The sequence below is a fragment of the Gracilinanus agilis genome, chromosome 4 (genome assembly GCF_016433145.1).
Source record: "Gracilinanus agilis isolate LMUSP501 chromosome 4, AgileGrace, whole genome shotgun sequence".
Taxonomy (NCBI): Eukaryota; Metazoa; Chordata; class Mammalia; order Didelphimorphia; family Didelphidae; genus Gracilinanus; species Gracilinanus agilis.
In genome coordinates this window covers 190468045-190480709 of record NC_058133.1, presented here as the reverse complement: position 1 = coordinate 190480709, position 12665 = coordinate 190468045, and the positions used below count along the sequence as shown (strand labels likewise).

The following is a 12665-nucleotide window of genomic DNA, read 5'->3' as shown; positions in this document are numbered from 1 at the left end:
GAGAAGGTGATGGAAGGGATAAAAGGAAAGTTATGGTAGGGAAAAAGTTATTCCTTCATTTGCCCTGACCCTACAAGGACCAGGTAGATTCTAGAAGGCCTGGTATGAGTCGGGAAGTCCCCGGCACTTAACCATGAACTTGGGAATGCTTCAAAGGACTGGGGAGGTGGGGCCTGGCCTTGACCCTGAAGACACTGAATCAGCTCTAAACCAAAGGAACATTTCAGTGAGGCCCCACCCTCCGTGAGATGAGAAGGTTCTGAGCTCATCTCCCCCCCTAGTTTCGCCATCAACCATCATACCAGTGCCAAGAGATCAGTCACTGCTTCCTATAAAGCAGTGAATCTTAATCTGAAGTCTGTGAACTTGAAATTTTTTAATATGTTGATACCTGTGTTTCCAAAGAATGGATTTCCTTTGTGAGCTTCTATAGTCTGTTTTTGTTCTCTTGGAAACTTTATTCTCTACGACACCTATCTGAAAAAAAATTGTTTTGTGTTATTTTAAAAGTTTGTATTTTTAATGTGATTCAGTTATTATTAAATTAAGTTCAGTTGAGTTTTAGTTTCTTTAGTTTGAGTAAATAAAAATAGTCTTTATGATTGAGTTTCCAATAAATGTTTTTCTAAAAACAAAAAAAAAGAAAACTTTATTCTGAAAAGGGATCCATAGAATTCACCAACCTGCCAAAGGGGTCCATGGCCCAAAGAACATAAAAAAAAAAGGAACCCCTGCTCCAAACTTCAAAAGGGAGGTGAGTAGGGCCCCTGGGTCTCAGTCTGCCCCCACCCACTCTGTCGATTCCCAGGCCCAGCCCTGGGACCCAGGGTCCAGGGCAGGCAGGCTAGACGACGGAATGTGGTCCTGTCTGGGGCTGCCAGCTGCTCTCCCATCTCTCCAGGCAGGTCCAGACAGTCCCTTATTCTCAGTCAGCAGAGATTCCACAGTGGCCCAGGGACTGCCAGAGAGGAAGAACAAACAGGCCGCCCCCCACGCAGGCACACACACCCACACCCAGCCAGGGAGGAGGGAAGAGCCAGGCAGGCCTAGATGTCAATGCTGCCCTCTGAAGATGCCCTCCAGCGCCTTCCTCCAGCTGAATATGGCATGCTTTGGGAAGAGGAATTGAGAATGTGGCTGTAATGGTGGGAGTGGCACCCCTTGTCCGTGGCAAGAGCCTCCGCCCCCACCTTTTCATGGATGCCACGGGGTTAAAGGGTCAGGACTCTCCTGGGGTGCCCGGGCACCCCAGACAGGGCACAGGTTACAGGGAGGGAGGCGGGGCTCCTCCCACCTCAGGCTCTGGTGGGGATTCATGCAACAGGTAAACAAGAGGCGCAATCTCGGTGGGGTGTGTGGGTGATGAGTCGATACCCAAGGCAGGCACCTCTGACAAGAGATACCAACTTCCCCAGCTTCCGCCCACCCCCCACCCTATGCCTCTGATCTCATCTGGCTCTGCCTTGAAATGGGGTGCGGGAGAGGCCAGAGGGGTCCTGAGCTAATAACCAAATCAGACAATAACCAGGATGGAGCTGCAGAAAAGCTTTAATAGAGTATGAACCCAGGGGGGTGCCAGGGTGCCAGGGGAACGGGGCAGCAGAAAGCCAACATAGGAAAACGTTAGCTCAGAGACCAAGATCCAGGCAGGGACTCCCCTGCCGCAGTGACGGGGGAATACCCCCTTCCTCCCTCCACGTTGCCCATCAAGGTGCCCGCTGCAGGCTTAGTGAGTGGAGCGGTGGAGCTGCTCCCTCGAAGAGACTATTTTCCCATCCTGGACCTCCTCCACGATGGTGCGCACTTGGCGGCTGGTCACCATGGCTGTAGGCAAGGTAGGGGAGCAAGGAGCGGGGAAGGAGGGGAGGAAGGAAAGAAAATGAGGAAAGCCCTGGCAGGGAAACCCTGTCTCTGCCCAAGCCTGTCCCAGCAGCCAGCCCCACCCCCTCTTCCCTTGTAATCACTGTCTCCTCACCCGACTCCCCCCAGAACCCCCAGACCACCCCAGCAGAGGGGGCTCCAGGCTTCACACCACCCCACCCACTAACCGCCTCTCCAATCAGAACCATTCCCAGCCCCTTCCCAGAGACTCTCCCTCTCTTCTAACTGCAACACCAGCCAGCTGTCCAGAGGTGCCAGGGGTCAGGGTGCTCACTTACCCTCTCGGCCAGACCCAGAGCTCAGAGCGGAGGAATACTGAGATGCCAGGCTGCAGGGAGGAGAGGAGGGGACCAGTTAAGACAGTGATTCCAGGTGGGGGCCCAGAAAAGTCTTCTTCGGTACCATACTCAGATACTTTTCTCAGCCTCCAAAGCCCCCATCCTTGCCTGCTGTCCCTCCCAACTCTCTGCTCTGTAGCACATGGAAGGTGAAAAGAAGAATCAGAAAAATCCATTCCTGAGGTAAGGAAATGAAGACAACCCAGCATCAAGTACCACATGATAGTCAGCAGAGTGGTCCAGTGGGTAGAGCCCTGGACCTGGAGTCAGAAACACCTGAGTTCAAATCCAGCCTCAGACACTTACCAGCTATGTGACCCTGGGCAGGTCACTTAACCTGTCAGCCTCAGTTTCCTCATCTATTAAATTGGGAAAATAAAGCATCTACTTCACAGGTGAGGATCAAGTAAGATAATCTTTGTAAAGCATTTTACAAACCTTACATAAGCATTAGTTATTACTATCACTTAGAGACTCATAGCTTCATGTGGAACCTTCTTTCTGTTTCATAGTATATAAGGAAGTGTTCGGTGTAGTTGAGGTTTGTGACATTTAAGGGGAAAAATTAAATTGGGGAAGGAGGGAGGGAGGGAGAGAAAGAGGAAGACAGAGAAAAAGAGACAGAAAAAGAAAGACACCAGAAAAGACAAACCAGGATGAGGGAAGGCAAGCCCCAAGTCCATGAAAGTGTTTATAAGGAAAGAATTAAAGTTGTTCTCCATGTCCTTGGAAAGGCCGAACACAATGAAATGGGTGGCTTTAAAGCAGGAGAGATTACGATTGGATAGCAGGAAGCACTCTTCTCTAACATGAGTGAAAGAAAGTACAGGGCTAGGTGCTCAAAGTATTTCCTGGAGCCCCCAAACCTAGAAACAGTAGGAACCAAAAAATGGGTCACCAGATTTGGAGGTTTCAAAAGATACCTGCTGGGAAGCTGGGGCCTGAGCCAAAGGACTCTCAAGACTCCTCCAAGACTAAAGATTTTTACAGTCATAGATTTAGAGGCAAAAGATTGGATTCATTGAATCCAATCTTCTAACATTCATATCTAGCCTGTGAGCTTATAACAGAGTTTACACAAGACATAACTCCTGGGCCTCATTTTCCTCACTTGTAAAATGAGGAGACATATGATTCATTAAGGGTCCTTGACATTTTGATAGTGATGGTCCTACTGGCTAATGGGAAACATGTCAGGATGGGTAGAGAGCCATCCTTCGGGTCAGACCTGGGTTCAAGTCATTCCTTTGAAACATACTAGCCATGAGATCATAGACAAATAACTTCCCAGTGCACCCTGCCAACTCCTGAAGACTATTCATCAGAGACGCGTTGCTAGTTTGCATTGGTGGAGAGAGTTTCCACACCAGGAATTCCTCATAGGGTGAAACCTACCAATGATCCTACCAAAGACCTTTTAACTTGCAGATGGCCCAACCAGACAACAACAAGGATCAAGCTACAGGGAAGCTTTCACAGAGAATGAACCCAGTAGGGTCTCAATAGAATTGGGGAGTTGGAAGCCAACATAGGAAAGCATTAGTTGCGAGCCTAAGACCCTGACAGGGAATCCTCCTATGGTGATAGAGGAAAAATGTCTCCTTCAGAAAGCTGGTCCTCCTTCCCCTCAGACCTCACATAATACTTTGTTCTGTACATTTCTAGTGGATTTATATAGTTTTCTCTTTTTAAAATGTTTATCTTCTGTTTAATGCAGAAGGGTGGCAAGGACTAGCAAATTGGATTAAGTGACTTGCCCAGGGTCACACAGCTACGATGTGTCTGAGGTCAGATTGGAACCTAGGTCCTCCTGATTCCAGGGCTGGTGCTCTATCCACTGAGCCACCTAGCTGCCTCTGTATTTTTCTTTACATTTCATTGTTCAGTTGTTCAGTCAGTCCAATTCTTTGTGACCCCTTGGACCATAGCTATCCAAAAAGTTTTCTTGGTGAGGATACTAGAGTGATTTGTCATCTCCTTCTCCAGTGGATCCAATGGATCCAAGCCAGTTCTTTTTCCAGTTCATTTTACAGCTGAGGAAACTGGGGCAAACGGGGTTAAGTGACTTGCCCAGGATCACACAGCTGGGAAGCATCTAAGGCTGGATTTAAACTCATGAAGATAAGCCTTCTTGACTCCAGGCCCAGCACTCTATCCACCGCACCACCTAGCTGCCCCTTTGTTGACATAGGGACAAATAAAGGAGGAACAACTGAATTATATCTCAATAATATGCAGTTTAATCATACACACATACACACAAGCACATGGGAACTTACATACCCAATTGTACCACCCCTAACAGTAGGGACCATCATTCCTGAACTAAAAATTGTCCAGGTCACTTGAACATCAACCAAGGGATCAACGTCAACCAGTGGTCTCCTTCCACTTGGAACCACTTCTCCAGTCCTTCAGTCACACCAAGCCAGGAATGCATCCATCCATCCATCCATCCATCCATCCGCCTCTCCACCACAGCCAGCCCCACTCTCCCACTCTCTTACAGATACCTGCCCTCCCCACTAAGAGCAGAGGGACCACTCACTGGGCATCCTCTCCCTCGAGCAGGCGGCGGTAGGTGGCGATCTCCTGCTCCAGCCGGGTCTTCACGTCCAGGAGGATCTTGTACTCCTGGTTCTGACGCTCCATGTCACAGCGGAGCTCACACAGCTGCTGTTCAATGCTGCTTATCAACCCTTGGAGTTGGGCCAGTTGGGCCCCATAGCGAGCCTCCGTCTCTGCCAGGGTGCCCTCCAGGGAAGCTTTCTGTAAAAGGGAGAGTGGAAACTGGGTGGATGATGAACCCTAAGACATTCCACCCAGTGGCCCAGCACCTGGTATGTTCTCAAACAAGAACATAGACTGAGAGTTGGAAGGGGCCTTGAAGGCCAACCTAGTCCAACGACCTAATTAACAGATAGGGAAACTGAGCCCCCAAAAGAGAAGCGATTGCCCAAGTTATGAAGTTAGCAAATAGCAGAGGCAGGATTTCCATCCCAGGCCCCTGACTCTAGGAAGCTACTCACCATGCTGAGCTGGGACTGCAGCTCAATCTCCAGGTTCTGCACAGTGCGCCTCAGCTCGGTGATCTCAGTCTTGCTACTCTGCAGAGCCTCCGTGTTGGTGGCCACTTCTCGGTTCAGCTCTTCTGTCTAAAATGAATGTCCCCTCGGCTGAAGAGGCTATCCCCAGTGGGGAATAGCCTGCAGGGAGAGGAGCCTGGGGGCAAGACTTTGACCTCTCCCCAGCCACTGACCCCCCTAGAAAACTCCCCATCTCCAGGCTCTCCTACCACCACCCCCCACTGTACATCCACATACAATAACTAGCCTTCTATTGCTGCACTATATACTGGGGGGAATACAAAATTTAGCTAAATCTCTACTTTAGTGGAACGTAAAGGAGAGAGACCAGTAGACACCATCATGGTCCTGGCTAACTTTTATACCAGGCATTATGGTACATGATTTGCAATTATAATTATCTCATTTGATCCTCACAACAACCCGGAGAGAGAGGCTAATGTTATCCTCATTTCACAGATGAGGAGACTGAGGCAAACAAATTAAGTGACTTATCCAGGGTCACACAACAAGTAAGTGTCTGAGGAAGATTTGAAGCCAGGTCTTCCTGATTCCAGGGCTGACACACTATCAACTGAGCTACCTAAACATAACCATAATATACAAACAAAAATACATAAGCATGCCAGAAATGTACAGAATAAAATACTAGGTGAGGTCTGAGAGGGAAGATATCTTCTTTACCATTTGAAGGGATCAGGGAGGACTTCCTGAAGGAGGTCTTTGAATTGGGCTTTTGAAGACGGGTGGATAGTCAGCATTCATGATACTTTGCTCACAGTTACCTTATCCTCCTGAAAATTCTGACTTGTATTGTTATTTGTGTGAACAATATCCCATTTATTAGAAGGTAAACTGTTTTAGGGCAGGGATGGTGTCTTGCTCATCTTTGTGTCTCTCTCAGTCTTTTGCAAGTGGTAGATATTCAACAGCTATTTCTCGAATAAAAGAATGAGTAAGTAAATTACGCACCTTGGTGAAAAACCAGTCCTCGGCATCCTTGCGGTTCTTCTCAGCCATTTTCTCATACTGGTCTCTCATCTCAGATAAGATACGGCTCAGGTCCACCCCAGGGGCTGCATCCATCTCCACGCTGACATCCCCACCAACCTGGCCACGAAGGGCATTCATTTCCTGGCAGAGAGAAGAATAAGAGTTGACCAGGGCCAAACAAGGGCATCAATCACTCCACTAGAGAACAGATCAAAGGGACATTGCTTCTGGAGCAGCTAGGTAGCTCAGTGGATTGAGAGCCAGATCTGGAGTCAGGAGGTCCTGGGTTCAAATCTGGCCTCAGACACATCCCAGCTGTGTCCCTGGGCAAGTCACTTAACCCCCATTGCCTATCCTTTACCACTCTTCTGCCTTAGAGTCAATACACAGTATTGAGTCTAAAATAGAAGGTGAGGGTTTTTTTTAAGTGGAGTACATGGGGGGATATTTCTTCCTCAGCACTAGCCAGGGATGGGGGCATTTACTGGCAAGACCCTCATAGTCCATCCCCAGGCCCTTAGTTTAAAGACTGACTCCTTCCCCAACCCATTTCAGTCCTGTTCTCAAGGAAAACAAGCACCATCAAGAATGTTAAGCTGCTCCAGAGAAAGAATTGTGGGAGTAGAAACACAGAAGAAAAACAACTGTTTGATCACATGGGTCAATGGGGATATGATTGGGGATGTAGACACTAAATGATCACTCTAGTGCACATATCAATAATATGGAAATAGGTCTTGATCAATGACACATGTAAAACCCAGTGGAATTGCACATTAGCCGTGGGAGGGGGATGGGAGAGTGGGGAGAAAAAACATGAATCATGTAACCATGGAAAAATTCTCTTAATCAATTAAATAAAATTTAAAAGCAAAAAAAAAAAAAAAAAAAAGAATGTTAAGCTGCCCAGGGGGCAAGGGGGGTTCCAGGAGAGGCCCATAATGAGCTTCCAAGCCAAAGTGGAAATGCTTTGGGGATTTATTGCTATTAATGCTTAACTATTACCAAATGGCTAAATGTGTTGGTTTAGTTTGTCACCTGGCAGAGGGCAAGGTCTTAAGGGAACTTATCATCCCACCTAGAGGGAAGGTGGTGACCTTGAACAGGGAGAGTAGGAATAGAGATGATAGAAGATTAGGAAAGGTTAGAGGTTGGCCTGCTGCCCAATAAAAAAAAAAAAAAAAAGCCTGCCTTGGGGTTCTTGGCACAGGGAGGACACCAAGCACAGCCATCATGATTTTTCTGAGGTCAAGCCTTACCCATTTTTCATGTGAACCTTCCTAACTAGGCCAAAGAAATCCATTGCCTGGGGCAATAAGGGACAAACTTAGGGGAGGAACAGAGGCATCTCCCTTTTGGAAAGTGGGGTTAGGGAGGTGTTGAGGAGGATCTACTGCTATCACTAATAGTTAGGTACTGGCATCCAAACTAGAACACCTAGGGAGGCAAGGATATAGGATGAAGAATCCAGATCCAGAGTTCCTTCTCTGGCTGAATTATGCATAAGGAACAAGGAATGGTAAGACTGAAAAGGCCCTGGAGGATTGTTTCCATACCCATCCACCCCTTCCCTCACTTCAATGAACCATCCCACCCCAACTTCTTCTAAGATCCCCCTCCCTTCCATGGGCCATAATTTGGGCCTCCCTCATATAGTTTCTCTGCATCCCTCTCCATATCACCTCCTCATGGTTCTTCTTGAGGTAGGCCAGCTCTTCCTTCAGGTTCTCAATCTGCATCTCCAGGTCAGCCCTGGCCAGGGTCAACTCATCCAGCACTCTACGAAGGCCATTGATGTCGGCCTCCACACTCAGACGCAGGTTCAGTTCAGTCTCATACCTGAAAGAGTTGGAGGAGATAAGCCACCCAACAATGTAGACTCAAAGCATCATGGAATCCAGAGCAAGAAGGAGACTTAGAGATAATCTGCCCTATTCCCTTCCTTTTACAGATAAGACAGCGAAAACCCCTCAGGTCCACAGATTTCTGTGAATTCTCCCCTAGGAAAGAAATTTCTCTCTCCTTTTACCCTCTACCTGTCAAGAAGATCCTAACTCACTTGGTACGGAAGTCATCCGCAGCCAGACGGGCATTGTCAATCTGCAGGACCAAGCTGGCATTGTCAATGGTGGCAGCCAGGATCTGGGAAGGAGAAAGGCATGGAAATGGATGATTAGCAGGCAGATTTGGTCAACTCTTCTGCAATTCTTCAGTCCACTTTGTTGATCAGTCATTTTTCAGTCCTGTTCCATTCTCTGTGACCCAATATGGAATTTTCTTGGCAAGGATACTGGAATAGCTTGCCATTTCATTCTCCAGCTCATTTTGCAGATGAAGAAACTGAGACAAATAGGGTTGAGTGACTTGTCCAGGGTCACATAGCTATTGTCTGAAGCCAGATTTGAATTCTTTGTGACCCCTTTTGGGATTTCCTTGACAAAGACACAATTGCCATTTCCTTCTCCAGCTCATTTTATAGATGAGGAAACTGAGGCATAGAGTTAAGTGACTTGTCCAGGGTCACAGAACTAGGAATTGATGGAGGCCAGATTTGAATTCATGAAGACAAGTCTTCCTGACTCCAGGCTTGGCACAGTATCCCCTGTACCACCTAGCTTTCCACTGGAACAGTTTGCCAGAGTAGGTCAAATGATCCCTCCTACTCCTCCTCACCATCTCCCAAATCTTCTGGTGGGACGAAGTCTTGGTTGACAATATTCCATCAGTGACTTTATGCCCCCTTGTGCTTTTGTTGGAAATACAGGAGGAAAGGGGAAAGGTGTTCTAGATTTTCTTCTAGGATTTTCTAGAATCCAATCGCTTTACCTTTCACAGGCTCATCTATCAAATGAGCACACTGGGTTCCTTCCAGTTCTAAATCGTTAGACCAACATTGTATAAGAGAAAGAACATTGGCTCTAGAGTCAGACCACCTGAGTCACTTAATCATCCCTCAGTCTCAGTTTCCTCATCTATAAAATGAGGGGATTGAAAGCTAGGTAACATAGTGAATAGAGTGCTAGACCTGCAGTCAGGAAGACCTCAGACATTCATTAGCTGTGTGATATCCAGAGCAAGTCACTTAAATCTCTCTCAGTCTCAGTTTACTCATCTGTAAAATGGGAAAAATCACAGCATCTCAATATAAAAAAAAAAATAATAACAGCACCAGGGCTATTGAGAAAGTTAAATGAGAACATACTGTACTTTGCAAACCCTAAAGTGCTATACATATGCTAACTGTTTTTATAATTATTCAATTTTAGGGGGCAGCTGGGTAGCTCAGTGGAGTGAGAATCGGGCCTGGAGATGGGAGGTCCTGGGTTCAAACCCGGCCTCAGCCACTTCCCAGCTGTGTGACCCTGGGCAGGTCACTTGACCCCCATTGCCCACCCTTACCAATCTTCCACCTATGAGACAATACACCGAAGTACAAGGGTTTGAAAAAAAATTAAATTATAATTATTCAATTTTAATTATTGGTTTAGATGGCATTGGAGGTCCCTTTCTGCTCTAGAGCTATGGCAATCCTATGAAAATAAACTTCTCCTTTTTTCAGTCTCCCCATCTGTAATCTAAGAGATTTCACCCTTGCCCAGCCTCCTTCCCAGTGATGCCAAGTAGAATGAGTTAACCAGATACAAGAGCCCCTGGAAGAATCCAATGCTACACAGAGCATTTTTTTTAATCGTTGTTGTTGTTACATGTCTGTTATTTGGTGGAATGAGGCCAGGGGTCTGGAAACTTCCCCACATACCCACACCTTAAACAGGGGCCCCCTTTGCTCAGACTTGGGCTCCAGACACCAGGGGTTCCCCTTGAGGGTTTCCCCCTTGAACAGACTCATTAACTTATCTGATCTGGCATCTTGGGCCCTCTCTACTTCCAAAAAGGAGATTCTCAGCCCTGCTAGTGAGTAAGAAGCAAAAGCAGAGCCAAGACCCTCAACAGGGTGAATAGGAGAGCCAGGATGGGGCTCTCTTGGCCTAAGAAACAAGGCAAATGGGGCAGTTAGGTGGTTCAGTGGATTGAGAGCCAGGCTTAGAGATGGGAGGTCCTGAGTTCAAATGTGAGCTAAAGACATTCTCTGGTTGTGTGACCCTGGGCAAGTCATCTAACCCCTATGCCTAGCTCTTATCATTCTTCTGCCTTGGAAGATTTTTTTTTAAAGTAAGAAAGAAAAAAAAGCAAGGCACTCCCAGTCAAAGATTACAATTCTGCCCTCTCCTCCAAGTCAAAGTCTAGCTCCACATTGACTTTCAGGGAGCCTTCCTTGCTTTACCAGCTCTGTAGCCCCCTTTGCTACCATAGATCCCATTTGCATTCACTTGCTAAATGGTGCTCTTGGGAGACAAGAGAGGGAACCCTAAGCACCATATCCTGTCTGCCCATCAAACTGAGCTTCCAGAGGGGAGTAACTGAGGCAGCCCTGAGGGCAGGGATGATGCCTGGCAGAGGGGTCTCCTTCTCCGGGAGGTCTCCCACTGCTGGGTCAGGCAGCACCTACACACCCCAGACAAAGACAGAGAAACACTTAAAAAAAACAAACAGGTATAAACAAGTGGAGTAATACATGGGCATGAAAGTATTGAAAGGACTCAGAATAAAGGAGAGATAGTAAAGGGTTTAGTTAAGCCAAGAAGACTCCCTGGAGGTGGGGAGAAGGAAGGATTCTAAGATGGGCAGATGGGTCCTTCTAAAAGGTAGGAATGAGGGGCAGCTGGGTAGCTCGGTGGATTGAGAGTCAGGCCTAGAGACAGGAGGTCCTAGGTTCAAATCCGGCCTCAGACACTTCCCGGCTGTGTGACCCTGAGCAAGTCACTTGACCCCCATTGCCCACTCTTACCACTCTTCCACCTATGATCCAATACACAGAAGTTAAGGGTTTAAAAAAAAAAAAAGGAAAAAAATAAAAGGTAGGAATGAGAAGGTCATATTAGAGGGAGGACAGAGAATAGGGAACTGAAGACTTGATGGGGCAGGAGTTGAGGGCTCCCCAAAGCCACCCTGTGGTCCTCCGGCTCCTACCTTGTTCCTCAGGTCCTCAATGGTCTTGAAGTAGGCGCTGTAGTCCCGGGCAGGCCCCGGGCCCTGCTTCTTGTACCAGTCTCGGATCTTCAGCTCCAGGTCGGTGTTGGCCTCCTCCAGGGCACGCACCTTGTCCAGGTAGTTGGCCAGACGGTCATTGAGGTTCTGCATGGTCTCCTTCTCACTCCCTCCCAGCAGGGCATCCCCTACCCCATAGCTGGTGCCAAAACCTCCTCCCAGGCTGCAGCTGTAGCCCCCGCCATAGCCTCCCCCCAAGCTGGAGGTGAAACGGGATGAGGTGACCGACATGTTCCCACAGCCGCCGGCCCCCAGGAGGCTTGGGGCAAGGCAGGCCCCTCCAACCCGGACTGAAGACACTCGGGAAGAGCCTGGGCCCAGGCCACAGAGGCCTTTCATGGACCCAGAAGTGGAGTATTGCCTGACTGTGGTAGTGGTAGCCATATTGACGATTCAAGGTCCAGCTCAGCTCAGTCTGACTCTGGGCAGCAGGACCCCAGGGCAACCCCCTTTATACTCAGGCCAGGGGTGGGGCCCAGGCTCTCCCTCACTCTTGAAGTCTGAGCCAAAATCTCAGCAGTATAATTTGCCTCCTCACTCATTCCTGCATGGAGCCCCAGGCCTCCCAGAAGGACAAGCGATTTCTGTCCCCCCGGAAGGGCAGTCTTCTCTCCCTCTGCCGCTGCCCCAGGCCAAGGGGCATAGCAGGGATTTTTTTTCCTGTTGGCTCCTCCAGAAACAAAGGAGGTTGTCATAACCCTGGCTGACTAGCCCTGAGCAGCAGGAAAACAAGGGGGACAAGTAGTTTCCTGGAACTCACAACCTTCAATTAAGTCAGGGATGAGTTCGGGCAGATGGTGTGATTCGGAGAAGAAAACAGCCCTGGTGATGATGGTAGCAGCTTGGGAGGAGACATCACCGGGTCCCCTTAGCCCAACCATGACAGAGGCACTTTCCACCCAGAACCACCTTGGTTACTCTTTTCATTCCTGTTCTCTCCAAAGTATAGGATTTCTCCTCAGGACTTCAGGCAAAGCCCCACAGGCTCCTTCTGGGGGAACCTGGCCCTGGAATTGGCCAGGTGGATGGGAAGACAGGACATACTGTAGGAAACAGATCTAAGAACATTTAGACAGCTGCATAAAATAAACCAAGATGTAATGAATGGAATCTGGACTTGGAGTCAGAAAGACTTGAGTTCAAATTTATAGTAGTCCCACCTTATCCATGGCTTCACTTTCCACGGTTTCCGTTACTCCAGATCATTCCAAGGATAAAGGCAGGAAGGAGGAAGGAGGGGGCTCCTCTCTGTGCTGGAGGT

The 12665-nt window shown here is 48.1% G+C and overlaps 1 protein-coding gene across 2 annotated transcripts; it reads right to left on the bottom strand.

Moving 5' to 3' along the window:
* Positions 1 to 1679: 1679 nt before the first annotated feature.
* On the bottom strand, positions 1680 to 11788 carry LOC123247595 (keratin, type I cytoskeletal 42). Of its 2 annotated transcripts, none has more exons than XM_044676538.1 (8): positions 11327 to 11788; positions 8358 to 8440; positions 7981 to 8137; positions 6278 to 6439; positions 5249 to 5374; positions 4768 to 4988; positions 2160 to 2209; positions 1680 to 1824 (listed from the first exon to the last, which is right to left on the bottom strand). In XM_044676538.1, the coding sequence occupies exons 1-8, from the start codon at positions 11786 to 11788 to the stop codon at positions 1727 to 1729; spliced, it is 1359 nt and encodes a 452-aa protein (XP_044532473.1). In that variant the 3' UTR covers positions 1680 to 1726. The 2 variants fall into 2 exon arrangements, with proteins under 2 accessions (XP_044532473.1, XP_044532474.1); XM_044676539.1 differs by having other exon boundaries at positions 2169 to 2209.
* Positions 11789 to 12665: the final 877 nt, after the last annotated feature.

Coding starts and splice junctions, on each gene's coding strand:
- LOC123247595 (XM_044676538.1), bottom strand. CDS start 11,788: ATGGCTACCACTACCACAGTCAGGCAATACTCCACTTCTGGGTCCATG. Junction 8,138..8,357: donor GCGGATGACTTCCGTACCAA/GTGAGTTAGGAT, acceptor CAACTCTTTCAG/GTATGAGACTGAACTGAACC. Junction 4,989..5,248: donor TGCAGTCCCAGCTCAGCATG/GTGAGTAGCTTC, acceptor TCCCTTTTACAG/AAAGCTTCCCTGGAGGGCAC.